This window comes from Sphaerodactylus townsendi, linkage group LG09 (assembly GCF_021028975.2).
Source record: "Sphaerodactylus townsendi isolate TG3544 linkage group LG09, MPM_Stown_v2.3, whole genome shotgun sequence".
Lineage (NCBI taxonomy): Eukaryota > Metazoa > Chordata > Lepidosauria > Squamata > Sphaerodactylidae > Sphaerodactylus > Sphaerodactylus townsendi.
In genome coordinates, this window is record NC_059433.1 from 71,446,811 (window position 1) to 71,471,656 (window position 24,846).

At 45.2% G+C, this 24,846-nt stretch overlaps 2 protein-coding genes across 9 annotated transcripts in view; one reads left to right on the top strand and one right to left on the bottom strand.

The window, feature by feature from the left end:
- OC90 (otoconin 90) overlaps positions 1-18,631 on the top strand; it is a 43,358-nt gene extending 24,727 nt beyond the window's left edge. For 3 of the 6 annotated variants that reach the window (XM_048507632.1, XM_048507627.1, XM_048507628.1), the window contains 10 exons: positions 535-588; positions 729-779; positions 1,827-1,877; positions 3,177-3,224; positions 4,184-4,306; positions 4,874-4,978; positions 6,866-7,040; positions 8,832-8,938; positions 11,367-11,644; positions 18,415-18,631. In XM_048507632.1, the coding sequence (XP_048363589.1) occupies positions 535-588; positions 729-779; positions 1,827-1,877; positions 3,177-3,224; positions 4,184-4,306; positions 4,874-4,978; positions 6,866-7,040; positions 8,832-8,938; positions 11,367-11,644; positions 18,415-18,468 (1,046 nt within the window). In that variant the 3' untranslated portion in view covers positions 18,469-18,631. The remainder of the gene's footprint in view (positions 1-534; positions 589-728; positions 780-1,826; positions 1,878-3,176; positions 3,225-4,183; positions 4,307-4,873; positions 4,979-6,865; positions 7,041-8,831; positions 8,939-11,366; positions 11,645-18,414) is intronic. The other 3 variants (XM_048507629.1, XM_048507630.1, XM_048507631.1) reach the window with 2 other exon arrangements.
- The window catches only part of EFR3A (EFR3 homolog A), an 83,411-nt gene continuing 77,016 nt past the window's right edge, over positions 18,452-24,846 (bottom strand). For all 3 annotated transcript variants that reach the window (XM_048507625.1, XM_048507626.1, XM_048507624.1), the window contains 5 exons: positions 24,689-24,777; positions 22,344-22,392; positions 21,441-21,544; positions 19,862-19,911; positions 18,452-18,590 (listed from right to left, as the gene is read on the bottom strand). In XM_048507625.1, the coding sequence (XP_048363582.1) occupies positions 18,485-18,590; positions 19,862-19,911; positions 21,441-21,544; positions 22,344-22,392; positions 24,689-24,777 (398 nt within the window). In that variant the 3' untranslated portion in view covers positions 18,452-18,484. The remainder of the gene's footprint in view (positions 18,591-19,861; positions 19,912-21,440; positions 21,545-22,343; positions 22,393-24,688; positions 24,778-24,846) is intronic.

Genomic DNA, 24,846 nt, shown 5'->3' on the forward strand with positions numbered 1-24,846 from the left:
GAGAGTTCTGAGAGAACTATGACTAGCCCAAGGTCACCCAGCAAGCTTTATGTATAGGGGCAGGAGAACAAATCAATTTCGCCAGATGAGACTCTGCCATTTATGTGGATGAGTAGGGAATCAAACCCAGTTCTCCAGAGTAGAGTCTACTGCTCTTAACCTCTGCACCACACTGGTTCACTGAGACATTTCATGACATGCCTCATCTTATTCCTTCTAGTTAGCATCATTTAAAAAAAAACATGAATTGAATTTTTTTTGTTTATTCATTTTTGAGACATGTTTTCCAAGTGTAGTAACTCTTAGGGGAGGGGCTGTTTCTCCATGGTGGAACATCTGCTTGGCACCCAGAAGGCTCCAGGTTCTCCAGTTACAAGGATCAAGGTTTGGGTGATGTGAAAGAGCTTTCACTCCTTGAGACCCAGGAGAGCAGCTGGCAGTCTGAGTAGCTAATAGCAATCTTGATGGACTGATGGTCTGATTCAGTCAAAGGCAGCTTCAAGGGTCTAAGCATTGTTCCATTTTTGTCTTCAGTAGATGTTCCTCCAGAGTCTGGTGACGCGTTGCTGAAGACCGCTGAATCAGGAGGTAAAGATGTCTCCCATTCTTCTATCTCTTCTCATATGTCAATCTTAACTCCTTCTGACCACACAGCCTTATAAGCAAAAGCATTTTCTGAACATTTTGCAAAGTGTAGCAGCACTATTCCATTTTCTTCTCTTCAATAGATGTGCCTCCAGAGTCTAGTGATCTACTGTTGAGGAATGCTGAAGCAGGAGGTAAATGTGGTCAATGTCGAGAAAGTACCTTCAGACATTTTGTAAGATCGCTATAGGTCAGTGGGGGGGGGGCATGTTGAGAAGGCATCCTCAAACAGTTTGTGAGATCTCTATAGGTCAGTGGTGACGAACCTATGGCACGTGTGCCACAGGTGGCACTCAGAGCCCTCTCTGTGGGCACGCACCCAAAGAGTTCATCATGTGGGATGGCGGAAAATCACCACCACCACCCCACACACACATATAGGCTGGCCTGGGCCACTGGGCACGGCCTGTTCAAAGTGTTGCATGGTTGCTTCACCAAGCTTACTTCCATATAATGTGCGCCTCTGAGCCAACTGTTTTTTTCTGAACTAAAACCTCAGTATTCAGGTTAAATTGCCATGTTGGCACTTTGAGATAAATAAGTGGGTTTTGGGTTGCAATTTGGGCATTCGGTCTCAAAACGGTTCGCCATCTCTGCTATAGATCAAAGGCAGTCATGTTGAGAAAGTGTCCTCAAATAGTTTGAGATCTTTATGGTTCAAAGAAAGTCATGTTCAGAAGATACGTTCAGACAGTTTGTGAGATCTCTATAGGCCAAAAGGGGACTATATGAGAAAGCATCCTCAGTGGTGAAATCCCTATGGTTCAAAAAGGATCATGTTGAGAAGACACATTCAGACAGTTTGTGAGATCTCTATAGGTTAATGGGGGGCATGTTGAGAAGGCATCCTCAAACAGTTTGTGAGATCTCTATAGATCAAAGGCAGTCATGTTGAGAAAGTGTCCTCAGATAGTTTGAGATCTTTATGGTTCAAAGAAAGTCATGTTCAGAAGACACATTCAGACAGTTTGTGAGATCTCTACAGGTTAATGGGGGCATGTTGAGAAGGCATCCTCAAACAGTTTGTGAGATCTCTATAGGTCAAAGGCAGTCATGTTGAGAAAGTGTCCTCAAATCATTTGAGGTCTCTATGGTTCAAAGAAAGTCATGTTCAGAGATTTGTGAGACCTCTATAGGACAAAAGAATGAATTGTACTATTCCATTTTCTTGTCTTCAACAGATGTGCCTCCAGAGTCCAGTGACCTGTTGTTGAGGAATGCTGAAGCAGGAGGTAAATGTGGTCAATGTTGAGAAAGTACCTGCAGACATTTTGTGAGATCTCTATAGGTCAAGGGGGGTCATCAGAAAGCATCCTCAGTTTGTGAAATCTCTTTGGTTCAAAAAGGGTCATGTTGAGAAGGCCCTCTCAGACAGTTAGTGAAATCTCTATAGGTCAAAGGAGTCAGAGGTGGTCTTTAATTGAAGGGATGTGGAAGCTCAAACCATTTATCGGTTGAAGGTGACAATCAAAGGCAGCCTTAGAAGACAATGCTATGATGGATCAAACACAGAATGGAGCAGGGGGGGGGGGGAGAGGAAGAGTTGCCTAATGTTCTTTCACTGATTTACATATTGCCATCAAAGGCATTAGAATGCAAAAACCAGCCTTGTCTTGACTAGACTATAGGTCTAGCTAGCTCAGATTCTCCATAGTGGTCAACTGGAGACTACCAGGAAGCCCATTAGCAGGACTCAAAGGTCAGAGGCATCTCCAGCTGTTATCTCCCAGCAGCACAGTGGTGGGATCCAAAAATTTTAGTAACAGGTTCCCATGGTGGTGGGATTCAAACTGTGGCGTAGCGCCAATGGGGATGGGCGGGACACGACGGGGGCATGACCGGGCATTCTGGGGGCAGGGCATTCCTGGGTGGGGCTGTGGCAAGGATGCAGCCATTGCGCCGGTCCTTGGGCGGGAAACGAATGCACGCAGGCGCAGGCTGCCACGCATGCCGGTGCACCTCCTGCTAGACTGCTTCAAGTTCTGCACGCTACTGCTGAGAGGAGGGGCGTAACTAAGGCAAAAGTCACATGGCAAAATCACCAATTAGTAACCCCCTCTCGGCACACACAAATAATTAGTAACCTACTCTCGGGAACCTGTGAGAACCTGCTGGATCCCACCTCTGCAGCAGCATATTGTCTCTCAGAGCAAATCAGAATTATGTTGCAATCACTATACTTTGCCTGGGGGTCATGAAACCAGTAATAGCTGAAAGAGAACTGATGCACCTTTACTTGGTAACTGAGTGCTTGGTGGTTTCTTGACATCCTGTTCAATAGTCCTGGGCTGTGAAGACTAGAGTGGAGATTTAGTGGAAAGAATAGGACATCACGTGTTCTAGTCCACATTCCATTGCATTGGAAAAACGAAGCGTGCCTCAGTTTTTCTGGTCTATAAATGGAGGAAGTAATGGTTTTGAATTGTTTAAAGGGCAACACATTTGATTGTGTTCCTCTTCATGAAACAGATTGCAAAAAGTACACGTAATTGATTTCGTTGCTAACCCTTGCTTTCTGTCCATTTATGCAGAAGTCCCAGGGGACGTATTTGCTGTATTTGAAGAGGCGATGCCAAGTGGTAAGTCAGCAAAGGAAATGCTACCAAGGATCCAAAAGGAGTTGGATTTCTGATATAGGAGGGATCGGTATTTTTTTGGAAGAAAAGGCACTGCCTGTACTTAGAGGCCCATTTATTTATTATCGTTTATAATCCAGAATATCTGCATATTTATCATTGTATCTAACAATAAAGAGGTTGGCTCTTATATGGAGGTTGAATTCCACATAATGGGCCCAAATATTTAGTGAATCCCCAAATCAAGGTTTGATGCGGACTGAGCATGCTCAAGAGGTACAGAATGTTGAACGAAGATAAGGACAAGAATTTTAGTTGAATCCCTCTTCCACTGCAGACATCTGGCTGTTCCCTATCCCCCAGGAGCAGTCTTTGAAAATTCAGTAGGATGAATGTGCAGAAAAAGTAGAATTCCCTCCATCAGCAGAAACTGCCGTTCAACTTGACCCGAGACTGTCAAACTGTACTACTTTGAAAGTTGTAGTTTTCTTCTAAAGTTATTTGTAAATTTTAGGGACAAACTGTGGGTTTTTGGAGGCTGGGAAATACTTTGACTTTTTAATGCTTTTATGTTGTCAAGGGCAGTCAAGAATGTCTGCATCTAATAAGAGAGAAAAAACGGCAAAAAATTGAGGTTGTGAAACGCACAGATGTAAATAAAAAGATGAGCATTAGAGTCTTCTGACCTTTGGACAATCTGTCAGAGGCAGAGCGAGGGGAAACTGCGCCCGGGGTGTGTGCGCCATGCACCCCTGCTGCAGCACCAGTTGCCCCCACACCGCCACAGAACACCCCCACACCGCCCCTTCCATGCCCCCTCCATGGCCCGGCCATGGCTCCGCTTGTGGAAGGGGAACTGCGATCTTGAAAGGAATTGGGGGAGGCACAGTGAGAAACCTGGCTTGGAATCCAACCCCTCCTCGGAATCCTTTCAGAGTTTTTAACCCCACATGTGTTTTCAGGGATGACAGAAAAAGTTTTCCTCCCAGACGGAGAGACAACGACAGCTCTACCACCACATATTAATTCTATACAGCCAGAGGTAGCGCCAACTTCAGCTATTCCTGGAGGATCAACAGACAAAGGTAAACAAAACCAATATTTACATGGATTCCGTTTGGAATGAAGGCCACATTAGTCCATATGCTTGCACTTCAGGGATCTTAGACTTTTAAAATATGATTTGCCATGTTTTTAATTTGTTCTCATCTTCCATTTGTACTGATAGCTGAGAAGGGATGACTGCACACAGTAACTCGAGAGTAATTTTTGCATGGCAGGTTATTGCTGCCTGATAGGTGAACACTTTATAGATCCTATGAAGTCAGTTCTGACTCACAATGGCCCCTTGCACACATGCAGAATAATGCACTTTCAATCCACTTTCAATGTACTTTGCGGCTGGATTTTACTGTGCGGAAAGCAAAATCCATTTGCAAACAGTTGTGAAAGTGGATTGAACATTCATTATTCTGCATGTGCGGAGGGGGCAAACATTTGTGCCAGAATAAATGTTCTTAGTATTGGAATAAGAGACTCCATATGCCCGGACATTGGGTGGGGGGGGGGGTGGGGAGTAACTCATGATACATTTAGGGTGTTGTAACAGAGCAACCCTCCCCACCAAATAACAAACTTCGTCTGTTCTGCAGCAACAGGCAATCTTTTCAAGATAGTAGGTCCCGGAGAGGAAAGTACCACTTATTCTACATTTACTCCAGAAGATACCCTGGAACCTGTGGATGCTTTTGGAAAAGGTGCGAATTCTCTCTATGTAAAAAAACAACATGTTATTGAAACAAGGTGTGGATAATGAGTTTGGGACAGGTGTGGTTCAGAAATTTGTGGCATTCCTGTGATGAACTTAAGAGGGAAAGGGAACAGTCAACCCTTCTGTTTTATTTACCGTTGATTTAGAACATTGGTTCCTCCTTCACAAACCTCTGAGAACATTTTCAAAACAAATTCAACTCTGTCCCCTGTTTGTCCACACTCACTCCCTCGAAAATGCTTTCTTGGTGCCATTTTGTGCCCGTTCCATTTCTTTTTTTAAAACTCCATGGATCTGTTGCTATGAGGCTTCTCTACGGGTCGTGTCTACGTAGCTACGTAGATACGAGCCCCAAAATTTAAAAAAAAACCTCACACAAATACAGCATGAGAGTACTGATGTGAGCTCAGAAAACGGCGCCATTGAGAAAACACTTCCACAATAGAAACACTTGGAGAAAACTGTTTTAAAAAATTGCTTGGGAGCAGCATGCAAACAAAATGTTTTAAGGCGGAAAATACAACATTTTGGGCTAAAAAAACTGTGCGGAACTCCTTTTATTTCCTGCCTCAAAGCTTTCATTTTGGCTGTGCAGAAAGGGCTATTGGCACGCCACTTTTTTCAGAGGCTGTACATGGTCTTCAGTAAAATAATGACAAACTATTTCAGTTGTGAAAGGGAGCTCTGAAATTCTGCCCAGTCTTCTGCAGGTGTGTGACGTAACATCATATACTCTCTTCATGTGGCGTAGGAGGCAGTGGCGTAGGAGGTTGAGAGCTCGTGTATCTAATCTGGAGGAACCGGGTTTGATTCCCAGCTCTGCCGCCTGAGCTGTGGAGGCTTCTCTGGGGAATTCAGATTAGCCTGTACACTCCCACACACGCCAGCTGGGTGACCTTGGGCTAGTCACAGTTCTTCAGAGCTCTCTCAGCCCCACCTACCTCACAGGGTGTTTGTTGTGAGGGGGGAAGGGCAAGGAGATTGTCAGCCCCTTTGAGTCTCCTACAGGAGAGAAAGGGGGGATATAAATCCAAACTCTTCCTCTTCCTCCTCCTCCTCCTTAAGGGGCACTCCAGCCAGTATAATTTGCCAGTCTTTCACAGCCTTGATTGAGGCTGAGGGCTGGTATCAGCATACCCTGAGATGGGGCAGCTGCCAGGGCTCAGGATTTCTGGAAGGGCCCACTACCACAGAGCTCCACAACCATATCCTACCAGAAAAGATGTGCAGAGAGAATGCAATGGTGGTGGTGTTCTCATCTACACACACCACCCAATACTATCGTGGGAAGGAAGAATACACAGCTAGGTGGGGATTGGGAGGGCTGGAAGACACAGGAATCTTGGTGGTGATCAGAAGAGGAAAGGGAGCCACTAGGCCCTTTCTGCCCAGGGTTTCCTGGCTTGGTGAGAAGGTGTCCAAGACTTGTAGAATTCAGATTAGCCTGTACACTCCCACACACGCCAGCTGGGTGACCTTGGGCTAGTCACAGCTTCTCGGAGCTCTCTCAGCCCCACCTACCTCACAGGGTGTTTGTTGTGAGGGGGGAAGGGCAAGGAGATTGTAAGCCCCTTTGAGTCTCCTGCAGGAGAGAAAGGGGGGATATAAATCCAAACTCCTCTTCTTCTTCTTCTAGTCCCATAAGCCCCACTGGACATGAGAAATGGCATCCTCTGGAGTACATCTCCCAGAATCCATCACTTTTTTTCTGGTTCATCATTGGGAACACACAGCTCAATTATATAGAAAGATATTAGAGCCATCTTTTCTTCTGAATGGGGTCTATAGGCCACTAGACTCTCCTGGATTCAAGTAAGATCTAAGTGTTCTCATGTGCACCAATCAAGGTCCCTATTTCTTCATCTTTCCACAGTGTGTGACCGTTTTACTTTTCTTCAACTGCGAGACAACGGCCAAGTGAAGAGGGAGATGCCGCAGCTGGGCGAGATGCTCTATTGCTTAACAGACCGGTGCCCAGGGGACTTTGAACTGTATGGGTGTTATTGTGGCCAGGAGGGAAAAGGCCATCCTACAGATGATTTGGACAGGTTGAGATATTATTAATAATATTACTTTGAATCATAGAGCTGGAAGAGACCCCAAAGGCCATCAAGTCCAACCCCCTGCAATGCAGGAACACCCAATCAAAGCACTCCTGACAGATGGCCATCCAGCCTCTCTTTAAAAACTTCCAAAGAAGGAGGCTCCACCACACCCCAAGGTGGTGCATTCCACTGTCGAACAGCCCTTACTGTCAGAAGGTTTTTCTTGATGTTTAGGTGGAATCTCTTGTCCTTCACCTTGAACTCATTTCTCCTGGTCCTAGTCTCTGGAGCAGCAGAAAACAAGCTTGCTCCCTCACCAACATGACATCCCTTCATATATCTTTTCATTTCATTTCATAACTTTTATTGGCATAAGCCCTTCAAATATCTAAACATGGCTATCATGTATCAGTGGCGTAAGAGGTTAAGAGCTTGTGTATCTAATCTGGAGGAACCGGGTTTGATTCCCAGCTCTGCTGCCTGAGCTGTGGAGGCTTATCTGGGGAATTCAGATTAGCCTGTGCACTCCCACACACGCCAGCTGGGTGACCTTGGGCTAGTCACAGCTTCTCAGGGCTCTCTCAGCCCCACCTACCTCACAGGGTGTTTGTTGTGAGGGGGGAAGGGCAAGGAGATTGTAAGCCCCTTTGAGTCTCCTGCAGGAGACAAAGGGGGGATATAAATCCAAACTACTACTACCTCTTAACCTTCTCTTCACCAAACTAAACATCCCCAGCTCCCTAAGACCCTCCTCATAGAGAATGGATTGCAGATCTTTTACCATTTTGGTTGCCCTCCTCTACTTTTAATCAGTTACTCAAAGTGGCTTGCAAAAAAAATAAAAAAACCTAAAATATGTAATAATGTTTGACCAATAACAGTACTGTTTAAGCTGGGTTTGGAAGACATGGGGAGTGTTGATGATTGATTGGTTTTATGTTTTTCAGTATTAAGGTACTGCCAGCCAATAGGTGCAACGTGGTTGTTATTCTGGTCTTCTGTTGCACCTTCCCTATTATGTTATGATGGACCCTCCAAATTGGATTTGGCAGTCTCCTGGAGTTGCAACTGCTGTCTAGATTGCAGTGATCAGTCATTGGGGAGGCCTCTTCCGCACATGCAAAATAATGCACTTTCAATCCACTTTCAATGCAATTTGCAGCTGGATTTTACTGTGCCAAATAAAATCCACTTGCAAACCCTTGTGAAAGTGGATTGAAAGTGCATTATTCTGCTTGTGCGGAAAAGGGCCGAAGAGACTTTGTAACTTTGGAGAGGGGACTCTATGGCCGTGGTGGCGAACCTTTGGCAGTCCAGATGTTATGGACTACAATTCCCATCAGCCCCTGCCAGCATGGTCAATTGGCCACACTGGCAGGGGCTGATGGGAATTGTAGTCCATAACGTTCTGGAGTGCCAAAGGTTCACCACCACTGCTCTATGGCATTATACCCCACTTAGGTCCCTCCCCTCCCCATGCTATACCTGTCCAGGCTCCACCCCCCCATATCCAGGAATTTTCCAACTCAGAGCTCGCAGCACTACCAGAGAGAGGTAGCTTGCTACACCTGGATTCAACAGGTGAGACGTGAAAGGAAAGGACACAGAGGCAGTGGCTGCTGTTTCATCACCCATACCCATATTTTGATTGTCGCTGGTGTCTTAATATTAGAGCTTTTTGATGAAAGAAAGCTACTTACAGAGTTTGTGCTAACTAGATCCCCACATAGTCCTCTAGAGAAATGGAAACTTTTAAGATCAGGTAATACTTTGGCTCTTTTTATGTAACCCAAGGTGTTGTTTCTCTCATCACTGCTGTCTGGAGCAACTGAAGAAACTTGGCTGCCATCCGGAGAGGAATTCAAGATCTGAAGTTCTGTGTTTTGATCATACACCAAAGTGTAAGCTGGGATGAGGAACCGACTGCTCCCCCCCCCCACCCCCGGCTGCTGAAATAAAAGCCTCCAGCAGATAGGAACTGAGAAATTCATCAATAAGATCTCTCTCTCAAACCCAGTCCACTGGATAAGAGTCCACCACTCTTAACCACACATACTGTCTTACTCTACCCATGCTGCTTTACACCGAGGGGCAGGCCATTTGTCTCTGAAAGTCAGCATTGTCTGCTATTGAAGGCCAAGATTTCAGCATGGTGTAGTGGTTAACAGCAGGTGGATTCTAATCTGGAGAACTGGGTTTGATTCCCCCCTTCTCCACCTGAGTAGCGGAGGCTTATCTGGTGAACCAGATGTGTTTCTGCACTCCTACATTCCTGCTGGGTAACCTTGAGCTAGTCACAGTTCTTTTGAACTCTCGCAGCCCCACCTACCTCACAAGGTGTCTGCAGTGGGGAGAGGAAGGGAAAGGAGCTTTTAAGCCACCCTGAGTCTCCTTCTAGGAGAGAAAGGTGGGTGTAAATCCAAACTCCTCCTACTCCTCCTCCTCTTACCTGATCCCTTTCATGCTAGAGATACTGGAGAATTGAATTTGGGAACTTCTATATACCAGGCTGATATTCAACCATCGAGACACATCCCCTCCCTGAATGCAGCTTGCCTATCTCTTGATCTCATCGATGCTTTGTAGGGGAAGAAGATATTTATTTTATTTATGTATTGGGCTTGATAGACCACCCAACCCCCGAAGGGCTCTGGGCAGTGTACAATGAGACATAAAACAAATAAAATCTCATAAATACAATATAGCAATAAAACATTAAAATTCATTAAAATACATTATAGCAGCAATTTCAAAAATTACAGATAAAAATACATGCACAGATGCATGCACAGATGGTGCCCAACCCAAAGGCCAGGAGGGCCAGCATTGCCCAAAATTGGATGGAATCAGCAATCAGGCAATGCTGAAGATGGCAAAACTGTCATGGGGGCTCCAGGGGGGGGGCAGGCAGTCTGCGGCTGACATCCCCAAAGGCCCGGTGGAATAACTCGGTCTTACAGGCCCTGCGGAACTTGCCAAGGTCACACAGGGCCCGGACAGCAGATGGTAAAGCATTCCACCAGGACGGGGCCAGGGCTGTAAAGGCCCTGGCCTGGGTAGCGGCCAGCCACATTGACGAGGGGCAGGGGACTACCAGCAAATTGGCCTCCGCCGAACGCAGAGGCCTATTCGGGACATATGGGGTTAGACATATCTATTTGTCACAGTAGTGTCTATGCAGCCTGGCTGTGGCTCAGTGTTAGAACATCTGCTTGGCATGCAGAAGGTTCCAGGTTTGATCCTCAGCCTTTCCCGTTAAAAGTACAGGTATACCCCGCTGAGGCATGGGAAACATTTCAAAAGGACAACTCAGGCAAATGCAGCCATTTTTAAAACGTTCCCTCCAGAGAATTGTTTTAAAAGGGGACTCCTTTAAAACTTTCTGAGGGTGAAAACGTTTTTGGGTAAAAACAATGCGGAGCTCCACAGAGAAAACATTTCATTTTCTGCCTCAAAACGTTTTACAGTGTCTGTGTGGAAAAGGCCAGAGTTGCCAGCCTCCAACTGTCACCTGGAAATCTCCCGCTATAAGGATTGATTTCCAGGTGAGGCAGATCAGTTCCCCTGGAGAAAATGGCTGCTTTGGAGGGTGGACTCTCTGGCATTACAACCTCCACAAACTCCGCTGTTCCCATCCTCCACCCCCTCCTCAAATCTCCACATATTTCCCAACCCAAAGTTGACAACCCTATAGTGTACCTCACATTTCAAAACTGTTCTCCTAATTTGAGGCCCTTTCTGCACAGCCAGGGGAGAGGGCCTACATTGGCATTAATCATGCCGATGCAGGCTCTGGGGCCGTTCGCACAAACGGCCCCATGGGCTGTGCAGCTGTCGGAGCAGGCTCTGCACAGCCGTGCAGCCCCCTTGTCTCCTGCTGGCAGCCGTTGCTCTGCTGTCGCTCTGAGGAGGCCAGGGGACATGCCCCCATGGCCAGAGCAACGGCTGCAGTTATGGGGGCAAGGGTGTGTGTCCCTGGGCTCTTCAGAGTGATGGCAGCCAGCAGGAGGTAAGGAGATGTTTGGTGCCAGGGAGGGGAATATGTTGGCTTCCACCTGCCGCCGTTCGCATGGCAGCGGATGGAAGCCGCCGTTTGCAGAAAACCTCTCTCCCTGAGCGAGTTTTGAAAACATCGTTTTGGCAGGAACAGAGCGTCGCTGCATCGATTTGGCAGCGGCCCTGTGCGAAGGGTCCCCGGCAAAACAGTGTTTTGCTGGGCTGAAGTAGTTGCTTTCTGCCTGTGCAGAAAGGGTCCCAGAGTTACCAACAGGCTTGAATCCACTTTCTGTTTTAATTATCGATTTAACGATTTAACTCTTTTTTTCAAAGGCATCGGGTGGACAATGTGCGAAAAGCTCATGTGTGCCTGTGACAAGGCGGCCGCAGAGTGCATGTCTACTGCCCCATTCAATGAAAGCCTGTCATTCCCCAACAGCCACATGTGCCAAGAGGACAGACTGTTTTGCCGCCGGGGGGCACAGGAAAGGCCCTCAAGTAGTGCTGGGACCGAGAGCCGAACCTCCAGTGAAGAAGAGAGCAGCAGCGAGGAAGTAGGGGTGCCAACGAGCACTTTGAGAAGGGCGAAGCGAGCTGCACACCGAACACGGGTAAAGTCCAGAGCGGCACCACTGCAACCGAGATAACCGATGTTTCAGTTTTGATTGGCCACGACAGTTTGATGGGGGACCCATGCTGAAGGCTCTCCTCGCTTGCTTCCTTTCACAAAGCCCAGCTCCCTTCCCCCAGATGGTTGAAAATTTTGTGCAATCGTACAGGGTGTTTTTAATGGTTAGTAAAACTCAAACTGTGTCAATCACATCAGAAACCAGAAATTCAGCAATTGGGAGGGGTTTGTATGTGTGTGAAAAGAACCAGTGCACAGCATTTCACGACTGGTTTAATCAGACATTTCAGCATTCAGTATTTCTCCTTTTTGTTGCAAGCAGCGTTCCATTGGAATGAGACTTTGGTAGCTCATGTAAACAGAGTTTTTGCTTGGGAACAGTAGGAGTAGGTTTACCCCTAGCAAACAATATTACAAAACTAATCTGGCCACGATTATCAGCTATTAAGGGCTAATACTTAGACTTGGTCAATACCCTAGAAATTTGGCAAAATTCAGATTCGGATTTATTCGGGCATAAAATTATCTGTATGCCCAAACAGTACAAATAACATACTTGGATATACCCGAATATTCGGGTATATCTGAAAGATTCGGGTCTGTCTGATTTTTTTGTATTTTGGTGGGGTTTTTTTGCATGTTTGCCTGCAGAGGTTTTTTGAAGCTTCTGGAGGTTCAATTTTATGGGCCCCCGAAAGGCTTATTTTGTTTCCCCGCTCCTGCAAGTGAAGCTTGCTGGCTGAGTTCTCTCAGAACTCTCTCAACCCACCCCACCCCCACCCCCAGAAGCAGAGTTCACCAAGCCTGAATGCTATTACCAGGAGGCCTCCTGGTGCCACCTTGAAAGTCTGGCACCTCTATCTTCAAAAATGTGCAGCCAGTGCTTACACACTCAGAAGTTCCCCAGAATCTGCCAGGCTCTTCAGCAAGTTCTATGGTGGGAAAAATGAACTTTTCCCACCATAGACTTCAATGGGGCTTGCTGTTATGCCCAGCTGGCTCTGTGCTGAAGATTTGGGGGCAGCCTCTGGGGGAGTTGTTCTGGGTAGGGGTGTCTAATTTCCAACAGGGCTGCTTGTGTGTGTCTCCTGAAAGGAACCAGCCAACTTTGCTAAAGTTTGCTTGGGAGGGGCAAATGCTGTGGGCATCAGGTTCACCTTCGACTGGGTGCCCACAGATTCTGCAGATCCTGTGCTCTGCAGTGGCTCCATTGTAGCCAATGGGGAATTTCTGAGTGTGTAAGCAGGTTGCACATTTTTCAAGGTAGAGGCACCAGACCTTCAAGGTGGCTCCAGGAGGCCCTCCTGGTAATAGCATCTTTTGTTAGCTCCCATTGGAAACAATGGGGGCACCCCCTTTGGGGGTCCATAACTTTTGCTCCCCAAACCAACTTCACCAAACTTGGGTGGTATCATCAGGACAGTCTCCAGAGGATACCCTGAAATGTTGGTGCTACTTGCTTTAAAAACACGCCCCCTGCAGGCCAAAACACGAAAAAACACCGAAAAAGCCAAAAAAAGCCAGAATATTCGGGCAGGTCATATTCGGCTGATTTTGGCCCGAATATTCCCAAATTCGCCAAGATTCAGGCTGAATCCAGTATTTGTTGCACCCAAATCTCCAAGCCTACTCATACTCACATGAGCTTCAGATTCTGCTTTTTCTAAAATTATTTTCTCGAATTATTTCCTCTTACAAGGAAATTTCCATGCTACATAAACTGCTACACCATGTAAAAGACTAGACTGAAATATCAAAATGAAGCCTGTAATTACAAGACAACTTGAAGTCTGGATGGAAGATGTTCTAAACCACTTGATAAATTACCTGGTTTCCTCAAATTGCGAAAATACTTATCTCCTTCTTATGCATGTATCCTTTGTGATGAAAAATGTGTCAATATAAACAATCAAGAATAAGGTTAAGGCAAGCTACATGGTTGTTCTAAGCTTCTTAGAACACAAAGCGCCCTTCCTTGAAAGACCACCGACCTTACCCAGCACCCGGTCAGCTTTGAAAGCCTTCTCCACAGCATTTCATGACTGTAGGGCTGCCACATATCCCTGAAACTGATGGGGTGGGGTGAGGAACTTATCTGTAGCAAACTGAGACCTGGGCGTCTCTGGCTGGTGACGTGTGTCTTCACTGCTGGTGTGCACCGGAATTGGCATCATTATGATACTTGCGACATAGGGTCATTGCGATACTTGGGCAAAACCTCTATGGTAGGAGTCATTTTTACCATAGAGTTTTTGCCCAAATACCAGAGTTTCCCCATGCTGTGGTTAATGTGATGACATAATTTCTGGTGTGCATCGGAAGGGATGTTGATGCATCACCAGTGATAGAAGCCTAGGCTTCAGTTTGCCAACCGGCTGGAAAGCCCTGGGGGAGGACCCCAAGATGGAAGAGCCCCCAACACTGACAGAGACCTGGGAACCCTACATGGCTGCCATACAAAACAACCAATGGAAGATGTACATGTGTGTTTATAAAGAAGCAGAAATCCTGGTTTATACATAGCACTTCTGCCCTTATGAAGAAAGGCCCAATACACCTTTAGTAGTAGTCGGTGGCTTTGCTTTGAAGCAACAGTGCAGCTCTTCCAACGGGTGAATCATGACCCTAGGAGGTCAGACCCTAGGACTCAGAAACAAGCCCTTATGAAGAAAGGCCCAATTGTTAGTTCCAGGTTGGGAAATCCTTGGGAGATTCAGGGGTAGAGTCTGGGGAGAATGGGTTTTGAGGAGGTGAGAGACTTCAGTAGCATATAATACCATACAGTTGACCTTCCAAAGCAGCCATTTTCTCTTCTTTGTTGTCTGGATATCAGCTGCAATTACAGGACATCTCCAAGTTCCACACGGAACTCCACAACCCTACTTAAAGGATGCTGCTTTCTATGGTTCCCTGTTTGGACCAGAGCTCATGGGCAATTCCTCCCTGTAATTCAGATATATTGACTGTCATACTTTAGAGACAACTATTTCTCCTGTAATGGCAAAATGCACACATGGAGGAGACAGACGGCGTGCTGAGAAAGATGTTTGCAACAAGCAGGGCATTTTGCATGAATCTTTATTGGCTTAGGTACAGAAGATTACACAAAGCACGTTCTACATTTTGCCAAACCAAGGTTCATTAGGTAATGCCAAGAAAACGTGACTGTCAGAGAGACAAACTGGTCATTTTTATTGACTTTGGACAACTGGCCAATTTCACAGCATGACCATGACAGAATTATCCAAGTTACATGATAACAGTTTTTGGTTTTTTCCCCCCAGGAGTTAGAAAGCTAGAGATGTCATTAAAGCAGAAAAGCTACACAGGTACAGACCCAGTCCTGGGGATCGCAGGGACAGCAAAAGATTAAAATGCTGAGCCCCCACTAAAGCAACAGTTCCAGGTGGGGTTGGTTCTATAATGAGGAGACTTGAGGCAGTAGCAGATTTGGGGGGGGGGGCAGCAACCTCTCATCCACTCTCTTGGCCACTCCCCTGCTCCCCCCTTCCAATTGTATCACTGCAGCCCCTGTTTGGGAGTGTGAAGTGATGTACTCTGTCTCAGACAAAGATGTTAGTACAGTCAGTTGAGGTGTAGCGGTCAAGAAAACAGTATGCTTCCACATAAAAATATAGACATTACTAAACGGAGTTAAAAAAAAAATCCAAAACCTTCCCATTAGTATCTAGATTACTGTGATTAGCTAGTGCGGTTATGTCAATAACTTCACTGCAAATAAATGCACAGTTGCTTCAAGGAGAATAATTTCAACGCTTGGCTACCTGCCATTTCTAAAGCAGATTCCAAACTAACAAGAATGGTAGGATTGCCCGCTCTAGCCAAGGAAATTCCTGGAGATTTTGCGGTAATGTTTGGGGAGGAGATCGAGTTCAACAGGGATAAGATGCTATAGAGCAGTGATGGTGAACCTTTTCGAGGCCAAGTGCCTGACTGCAACCCAAAACCCACTTATTTATCGCAAAGTGCCAACACGGCAATTTAACCTGAATACTGAGGTTTTTGGTTAGAAAAAACGGTTGGCTCCGAGGCATGCGTTACTCAGGAGTAAGCTTGCTGGTAGTCGGTGGCTTTGCTTTGAAGCAACAGTGCAGCTCTTCCAACGGGTGAATCATGACCCTAGGAGGTCAGACCCTAGGACTCAGAAGCAAGCCCCATTGCCGGCAACTGAGCTTACTCCCAGGTAAAGGATCGCACTTTAGTTCTTCGCATGAAAATCAGTGGGGTTTAGCAGCGCTTAACAGGGTTACCTACACTGCTTCCCCAAAACTAGGTCTGAGGTTTAATGCTAATAATCGAGCCCAGTGGCCCAGGCCAGCCTAATGTGTGTGTGGGGGCACTCTGTTTGCGCGTGCCCACAGAGAGGGCTCTGAGTGCCACCTCTGGCACCCATTCGCCACCACTGCCATAGTCTTTGAATCTGGCAAGACAAACCACTGGGCTGCCATTCCTCTTTCATTTGAGCTACATAATTATTTAACATGTAAGAGCTACACAATTATCTAATTTTAAACAATAACATAATTATCTAATTTTAAACAATAACATTTTGCAGTAGCATTAATCCTCCAAAGTATTCTTTGTACAGTTAATGTGTATATTTCATACAGGATCCTATGAAATTTCGCTCAGTTATTGAATGTAACACAACACCTGGACTTAGGAAAGGCTTTTTGCTAAGCTACAGTTAACATCCTAAGCCTAAAACAAACAAACAAATAAATAAGATTTCAACATTCATATGGGTTTATCAACCGCTCATCAGCACAGAAAGATTTCACACAATAAACTTTTCTGCTTCTTCAGTTTCATAGCTTAGCATGTAAACAATGACCCCTTCTGTACATCTGTATCAGTTCTGTTGCTTTATCAAATACATAACTTTCTCCTTAAAGGTTCAAAAGACTATCAAAATACTCTGTTTTTAAAATCACGATCTGTACAAAACTATATTCATTTAGACGTGGAAAAACAGTGCACATTTTCAGGCTTCTGGCGGAAGTCCCTCCATAAAAGAACTATAACTATCAGCCAGTTCCAGTGGCATAGAGCCAACGGGGCCAGCTGGGGCGCAATGCCCCGAGCAAAGCAGCATAGAGGGCATGGCCGGGCCGCAGAGGGGGCATGGCAGGGCGTTTTGGGATGGGGGCAGACAGTGCTGTGGCAGGGGCGCAGGGCGTGAGTGCGCCCTGGGCACAGTTCCCCCTTGCTCCGCCTCTGGCCAGTTCTGTGTATAGAAGATAAGTCCCTTCAACAGCAAATGGAGGAGAAGAAAATAGCTTATGGGGATAATAGAAGAAGAAGAAGAGTTTGGATTTATATTACCCCCTTTCTCTCCTACAGGAGACTCAAAGGGGCTTACAATCTCCTTGCCCTTCCCCCCTCACAACAAACACCCTGTGAGGTAGGTGGGGCTGAGAGAGCTCCGAGAAGCTGTGACTAGCCCAAGGTCACCCAGCTGGCATGTGTGGGAGTGTACAAGCTAATCTGAATTCCCCAGATAAGCCTCCACAGCTCAGGCAGCAGAGCTGGGAATTAAACCTGGTTCCCCCAGATTAGATACACGAGCTCTTAACCTCCTACGCCACTGCTGCTCCCTAATAAAAACTGAATAGAGTCCAGCACTAACATTGAGAAACTCCCTCTGAAAAAGTCAGCATTGGAAGCCCAGCTGCGGCCTTCGCGTAGGATGCATTTTGTTATGGCTGACAAGACCTTTCCCTGAATTGTCATTGCTGGTTCAAGCAGCAGCAGGCAGAAAAAAAATCAGAACATTAATTAAAAAATTAAAAACTCACCGGCATCAAGAGCATGATGACATCACTTTGGGAGAAAACACAGAAGAAGAGGGCAGCAGCTCTAGGAAACGCCGGAAACGATGGGCGTTTCCCCACTTGCCACGACCCCCCTATGCCGCGCGCTACTCTCAGCGTGCGTCATTTCTGGTGCGCGCCCGGGCGTCCCCACGACGTCATCAAAAGGGGCCGTTTTGAAGAGCGCCAGGAATGACGCGCGCTGAGGGGGCGCGACAGCGGCAGCGTCGGGGCGGCTGCGTTGTCGCCGCCCCTGTAGTGGGGAGTGCCGGGGGACCCCGCGCTACTTGGCTACAGTAGAGCGCAGCTACTGGTAAGTGGGAAAATGCTCTATGTGATAAACTCCTGTCACTTCCAGGATTTCCTCGGAAGTGATGTCATCACAATCACAGCATCTTCCTCGTACCGCACTGCATCCAGACCAAGACGCACGATCCCTGAGCCCTAAATCTGCACTAAATTGTCATTTAGGGTCCCGTTGCTGGATTTAGTTCGTATCTAATATTTTCCTGTGCGAGAAGGCAGCAGAAAGAAAAGAGCTTATGCACGTTTTAAGTTAGCTGGGGTTAAGTTTGTTGTCTGAACGCAGCTGCAGCACAGATTTGGCCTTAAACGTCACTAAGAAAAAAGCTCACACTGCCCATTTGCAAAAGAAAGCCACATTCCACAGAAATATCCATCTATTGCACAAAAGAGCCACCTGTGCTCTGTAAGTATACTTAAGAGGGAACAAAATATTTCGAAAAATGTACGAATTCAACATGTAACAAAAATAATCATGATTTTTAAAATATATAGTCTAAAACAAGCAATATATGAAAATACAATATGAAAAACTGGTCAGCAACAAAGATCAGTTGTTTTAAAGGAACTGGTGTGCATTGGAGATGTAAAGTAACATATTATCTGCTTTGGGCAGAAAACTCCATCATTTAAAGGGGAAAAATACACAGAAACTGGGAACCGTTTTTGACGACCGCAGAGGATACTCAATACACACAAAGATCTGGAAACTTCATCTCATAGACCGGAATGGATCGGTAATGAACATGGCCAGCGGTGATTGCTGCGGTGCCGGAAGGGCTTGGAGGAGGTCTACAGAAATAAAAAAAATAAAATGTTATTTCTCTGCTTCACCATGGGCTTATTTTTCTACTTGTTTCCATTTTAAATGTTTGCCCTAAAAGCCTAAACATAACTGTTGTGTTTGTTTGGTTTTAGCTTCTTTAGTTGGGATTTAGCTTCTTTGGTAGTGGTTAGAGTCACAGAAACATAGAATCATAGAGTTGGAAGAGACCGCAAGGGCTATCAGGTTCAACCCCCTGCAATGCAGGAACTCACAATCAAAGCACTCCTGACAGATGGCCATCCAGCCTCTCTTTAAAAACCTCCAAAGAAGGAGGCTCCACCACACTCCGAGGTAGTGCATTCCACTGTCAAACAGCCATTACTGTCAGGAAGCTTTTCCTGATGTTTAGGTGGAATTTCTTTTCCTTCACCTTGAACGCGTTACTCCTGGTCCTAGTCTCTGGAGCAGCAGAAAACAAGCTTGCTCCCTCTTCGACATGACATCCTTTCAAATATCTAAACAGGGCTATCATGTCACCTCTTAACCTTCTCTTCACCACACTAAACATCCCCAGCTGCCTAAATCTTTCCTCGTAGGGCATGGATTCCAGACCTTTTACCATTTTGGCTGCCCTCCTCTGAACAACTTCCAGCTTGTCAATACCCTTCTTGAATTGCAGTGCCCAGAACTGTACACAATATTCCAGGTGAGATCTAACCAATACAGAATAGAGAGGTACAATTACATCCCTCGATCTAGACTTCTATTGATGCAGTTCAAAATTGCATTGGCTTTTTTGGCTGCCGCGTCACACGGCTGACTCATGCTCAGTTTGTGGTCTACTAAGACTCCCAGATCCCTTTCACATGTCGTGTTCTCAAGCCAGGTGTCACCCATCCTATATCCGTGCATTTCATGTTTTCAGCTTAGGATCGGGGAGACCCAGGTTCAAATCCCCATAACGCTACAGAACTTTGCGCAACGATTTTTGGACAGTCGCACATACTCAGATTATACTGCCTCAAAAGTTGTTATATGGATCAAAACTGAAAAAAAGGGAACTGTGTAAGTTGCTTTCAGTCTTCCTTAGGCAGAAAGGCAGAGCATAAGTGAAATAAATAGTGAGCAAGCTTCTTTATTTGGGAGTAAGCCCTGCTGATTTTAATGGGAGTTGCTTCCTAGTAAGCAAGCGTAGGATTGCAGCCAAATATAGTGTAATTTTTTTTAAAGTGACAAACAAGTTAATCCTGTAGGCTGTGCATATTTTTCAATAACTCTTTTGTCCCCAAAGTCTTACCGGACTGTACGCTCCAAGATCTGTGTCAGTCTCTCATGAAGCAGGTTTGCCTGCAAAATGGAAAGTTGAAAAATTTCAGAAAGATACGGGATGAACAAACGGTACCCCTTTGGCCCATCCAAATCAGGATAACAGTAAGTTTGCTCTCCTGGAACTGTCTTCTGTTGCACTTGGTTTTGCTTTCTGGGCCTACTCTGACAACATGTTTGGTGAACTAGTCCATAAGAAGAAGAAGAGAAGAAGAGCTTGGATTTATATCCCCCCTTTCTCTCCTGTAAGAAGACTCAAAGAGACTTACAATCTCCTTTCCCTCCCCTCCCTCCCATAACAAACAGCCTGTGAGGTGGGTGGGGCTGAGAGAGCTCCAAAGAACTGTGACTAGTCCAAGGTCACCCAGCTGCCGTGTGTGGGAGTGCACAAGCTAATCTGGTTCACTAGATAAGCCTCCACAGTTCAAGTGGTAGTGAAGAATCAAACCTGGTTCTTCAGATTACACCTGCTCTTAACCACTACACCGCATACTGGACACGTACGTGATAGAGAGATTTTTGCCCTGTCCTGGATGGCCCAAGCTGGCTTGATCTCATCAGATTTTAGAAGCTAAGCAGTGTTGACCGTGGTTAATATTAAGAAGGGAGATCATCAAGGAAGTCCAGGTGCATTCCACACAGTCAGGCAATGGCAAACCACTTCTGTTTGGGATTGCCGAAAGTTGGCTGTGATTTGACTGCACCTTCCACCACAACAAAGACTTTGGCACCCAAACTTATCCTTGGAATAATTTCTACACAATGGAAGATAAAGATGGTAAGTCTTTGCATAAGTAACCCACTCCTCAGAGAAGAAGAAGAGTTTGGATTTATACCACACCTCTCCAGGATCGGGTTTGTCCATACTGTAAAAATCAAGTGGAGACTTTTGCTCATATTATTCTTGACGGTCTGAGATATGTGGGCATTAGGAATTTCTCTCCCAGGCTGGCCCTAGACAAATCTGAAAGTGACTCTGACTGGTTTGTTGTGGAGCTTCTGTTAAACAACACAGATGTCTCTTGGAAAAAGTAGCAAAATTTCTTTTACAAGTGACAGAACTTTCTAAGTAATGTATACTGCTATATACAGTCTTCCTGTCTGCGCTTTGAATGTACTCTTGATTTGTGTTTCAAAAATGTCTGGCAACACTCTAGAACCCATTTTTAAATGCCAAATAAAGGTTGTTGTTGTTGTTGTTATACCACACCTTTCTCTCCTGCAAGATAGCTTACAAGCTCCTTTCCCTTCCTCTCCCCGCAACAGACACCCTGTGAGGTAGGTGGGGCTGAGAGAGTTCAGAGAGAACTGTGACTAACCCAAGGTCACCCAGCAGGAATGTAGGAGTGCAGAAACACATCTGGTTCATCAGATAAGCCTCTGCCACTCAGGTGGAGGAGAGGGGAATCAAACCCGGTTCTCCAGATTATAATCCACCTGCTCTTAACCACGACACCACCCTGCTGGCTCTCAGAGCTTCTTGACTAAATGTTTTGATTCGTTGTGGAGCTCTTAAAACTAGCAAGTTACAATCCAGTAAAGATACTCACTTTAGTTTCACACTGAGCTGCGATCTCTTCAAAAGGAGCCTTCTGGAATTTTTCTATCACCAGCCGCCGCTTTTCCTTCTCTTGTTCCTCAAGCCCATTGCTATCTATGGAAAGATATATTTTAAAAAAATATATATGAATGTCACATAATAACAGTAACCAAGAAAAGCACAGTAGAAACAAGAATTAAGAGGGCAGAGCAAAGGTGAAATTAAGTCATTTCTTCCCTCTACAGAAGAAGCAATGTGTTAAAAAATTACAGAAGTGAAGTCATTTACCCCTTCATGGAATCACCTTATCACTAGTTAGAAATGTAGGCATAAATGCAGAAATGAGGTACCACTCAGGTTAAAACAAGAGAATACAAATCCTAAAGATGGCAACAACAATTAAGAAGAGAAGAAGAAGAGGAAGAAGAGTTTGGATTTATGGCCTACAAACTCTTTCCCCTTCCTCTCCCCACAACAGGCAGGTTGGGCTGAGAGAGTTCTGAGAGAACCGAGACTAGCTCAAGGTCACCCAGCAGGAATGTAGCAGTGTGGAAACACATCTGGTTCACCAGATAAGCCTCTGACACTCAGGTGGAGCAGCAGGGAATCAAACCTAGTTCTCCAGATTAGAGTCCACCTCATCTTAACCACTACACCACGCTGGCTCTCTTCAGGTACCATTTCTAGACCCCAATTTAGCCTAACAAAATTCCTCTCCCACATCTCACCATGACCTGCCTCTGAAGGGGTCAGCCATAGATACAGGTGAAGCATTAAGAGCAAAATTACCACACTATGGCAACACAGCCCTGAAAAACCACAACAGTCAACACAGTCTTATCGGATCAATTTATTTTTTTTACACAGAGACTTATCAGTAGTTTCACAGCTACCGAAAGGCAATCAACCTTACCTATTGCCTTCTTCAGTGTTTCAAACGTGATTTCTTCGGTACTGCTCACCTAAAAAACAAATGTTGAAGTTGTTGAAGCATTCAGAGTCAAAACCAGCCCCAGTTCAAATCCAGTCTCCTGAAAAGAGTCTGCTGAACAAATTGTTAAGAATAATTGTACTGTTTTTTTAAAAACAAACTATCAATACTACAGATTTGCAAGTTTAAACACTACTTGTTGGACAATCCTGATCCTTCTCTCTGTATGATAGTGGCAGACTTTCTCCTGGAAATTACTAAATGCCAGTAGATTTCCTTCGACTTAACATTTATTTCCTGTATTGTATATGCTTTTTAATTCGTTTTTTAATTATTGTTGTTCTGTTGTCTATGCCAATAAAGGCTTGCTGCTGCTGATGATGCAAGAAAAAAAAGTTTAAATCAGACACCTGTTCCTCATTGTTCTTTTCTCCATGGTCATTTCCACAAGGTCAAAATATCCTGGGTTGAGCAAGAAAAATATCCCTGTGCAGCCAAGAATTCCGCATGGTTCCTGGTAGGTCCTAAACCAGGTTTGCCCCACAATATTTCCCTCATCCCAGGGTAGTCAAAAACTGCCAAATTGGAGGTTCTTTAAAAAAAAACCTAGGGTGAGCCTGCTACTGTGCAAACACAAATTGGGAGCAGGGATGGTTTATTTTTCCTGCCCAGCTGCCTGATCTCCCTGCCTGACATTCATTCAAGCTGCCACTCAAAAACAACAGCCAACCAGAATGTGGGACACTGGGCTTCCAAAGATGTGCTTCCAGAGAAAATACAGAAGTCCTGGGCTCATGAGAAACAAGCTGGAATATCTCCTCCTGCTCTTCACTGGATTCCTTCAAAAATGGATAGCCATGCAAACGGACACCCCGGGATAAAATAGACCCAGATTTTTAAAAACTGTGGTACACAGGTATAATTTTGTCATGCGGAAACAACTCACTTAGGCCTTTCCCTGTGTCCTTCAAAGAATGTGTGGAATATCGGGCTATTGACAGCCATTAGCTCTGAAATGTCTTCCTAAGTCTGTTGTTTGCTGGGTTTTTCAGCACCAGCCAAAAATTGAATCCCACAGAGCTGTTTTACTAGCAATGGTACTTTCTCACTGTGCCAAGAATCTTCCCTCTGATGCAAGAACCTCTTGTGCTATCCAAGGTTCTTTAAAATTCTGGTTGGATAAGAAGAATTTCTCCACTGGAAGAAGCTCAGAGATCCCCTTCTGCCTGAGAAAAGTTTCCAACTTGGCTAAGCAGAAGGGGTGGGTACCAGCCATAGGCCGATTATACACTGGTGCTCTGCCCCGCACTGAAGGGAGATTCTTTTTGGGGCAGAATTTCTGTGACAGATGCTTTTTCCCCCAACCCCCCACACTCATTGCATGGCAGATCCCATAATCTCCGCTGTTTGTGAGAGGAGGCAAAGAGTAACTTTTTCCACTGCTTCACAGAGAAGATGAAAGAAATGGCCTCGCGTTATTCTTTGCTTCAGACGTTTTTGCTCCACCCCACCTCACTCGCTCTACTTCTGCACTCTCTGATGATCAGGACAGCTTTTAAAAACTTTATTTCAACTTCAAGAATTTGCACCATTAAGATCTATCAAAATAATGATGATAATAATATGTAATAATAATAACAATGTGCTAACACAGGAATAATAATAATAATAATAATTAGCTAATACAAGAATAATAATAATGGAGCTAATACATGAATATAGAAATACCAAGGAATTTCAAAATAAAAAGCCTCTCTCTCTTCCTGCTGCTGCAGCATCAGGAAGTATCTTTGTGTGTGTGTGGAGGGAGTGGGGGAGAGAGAGAATATAAGTTCTAGGACATGGTTTCCTGCTTCAGCAGAGTTTGGTTCAGGGAACTGCTTTGCCTGTTTTATTGGGGGGGGGGTATTTTTGGAAAGGGGCAATATCAATATAACACCAATTTATAGGGCTTTAACAAAGTGAGCAATTTTGCAACTTCAGGGTGTGATGAGATTTGTGTCTTTAAGTGTGGGTTGATGGACAGAGTTAAGAGAACCAGGTAAAGCACACCCAGGAGAATTCAGCAAGCAAGCTGCACAGTAAGCTGTAGGGTGCCTCTTTGCGTGTAAACAGAGAAATGCGAGGCGACCGCACTATAACCCGACTACGCAGGTAAGAGCCCTGAGGACAACGTTCCATGCATAATGGGGCATAGTGTTCTTGCACAGATATGTTGATATAGGAAAGATTATTACTCAAAGAACAGAAGACTGAAAAACTGAAGTAAATGCTAAAATAAAAATCCCCTAAGAATCTGTTTTGATTAAGGCAGAAGTTATGCATACCTTTTCTTGCAAATTGCAGCCAGGCACAAGGTCCACTTGGATGGATAAAGTATCCACCAGACTTCTCCTCCGTGACAGTCTGTCCTCATCTGAACATGAAGAACAATGTCATCATCATTTTACATTCATGTTTGTCAAAATAGAAGTGAGCTAAACAG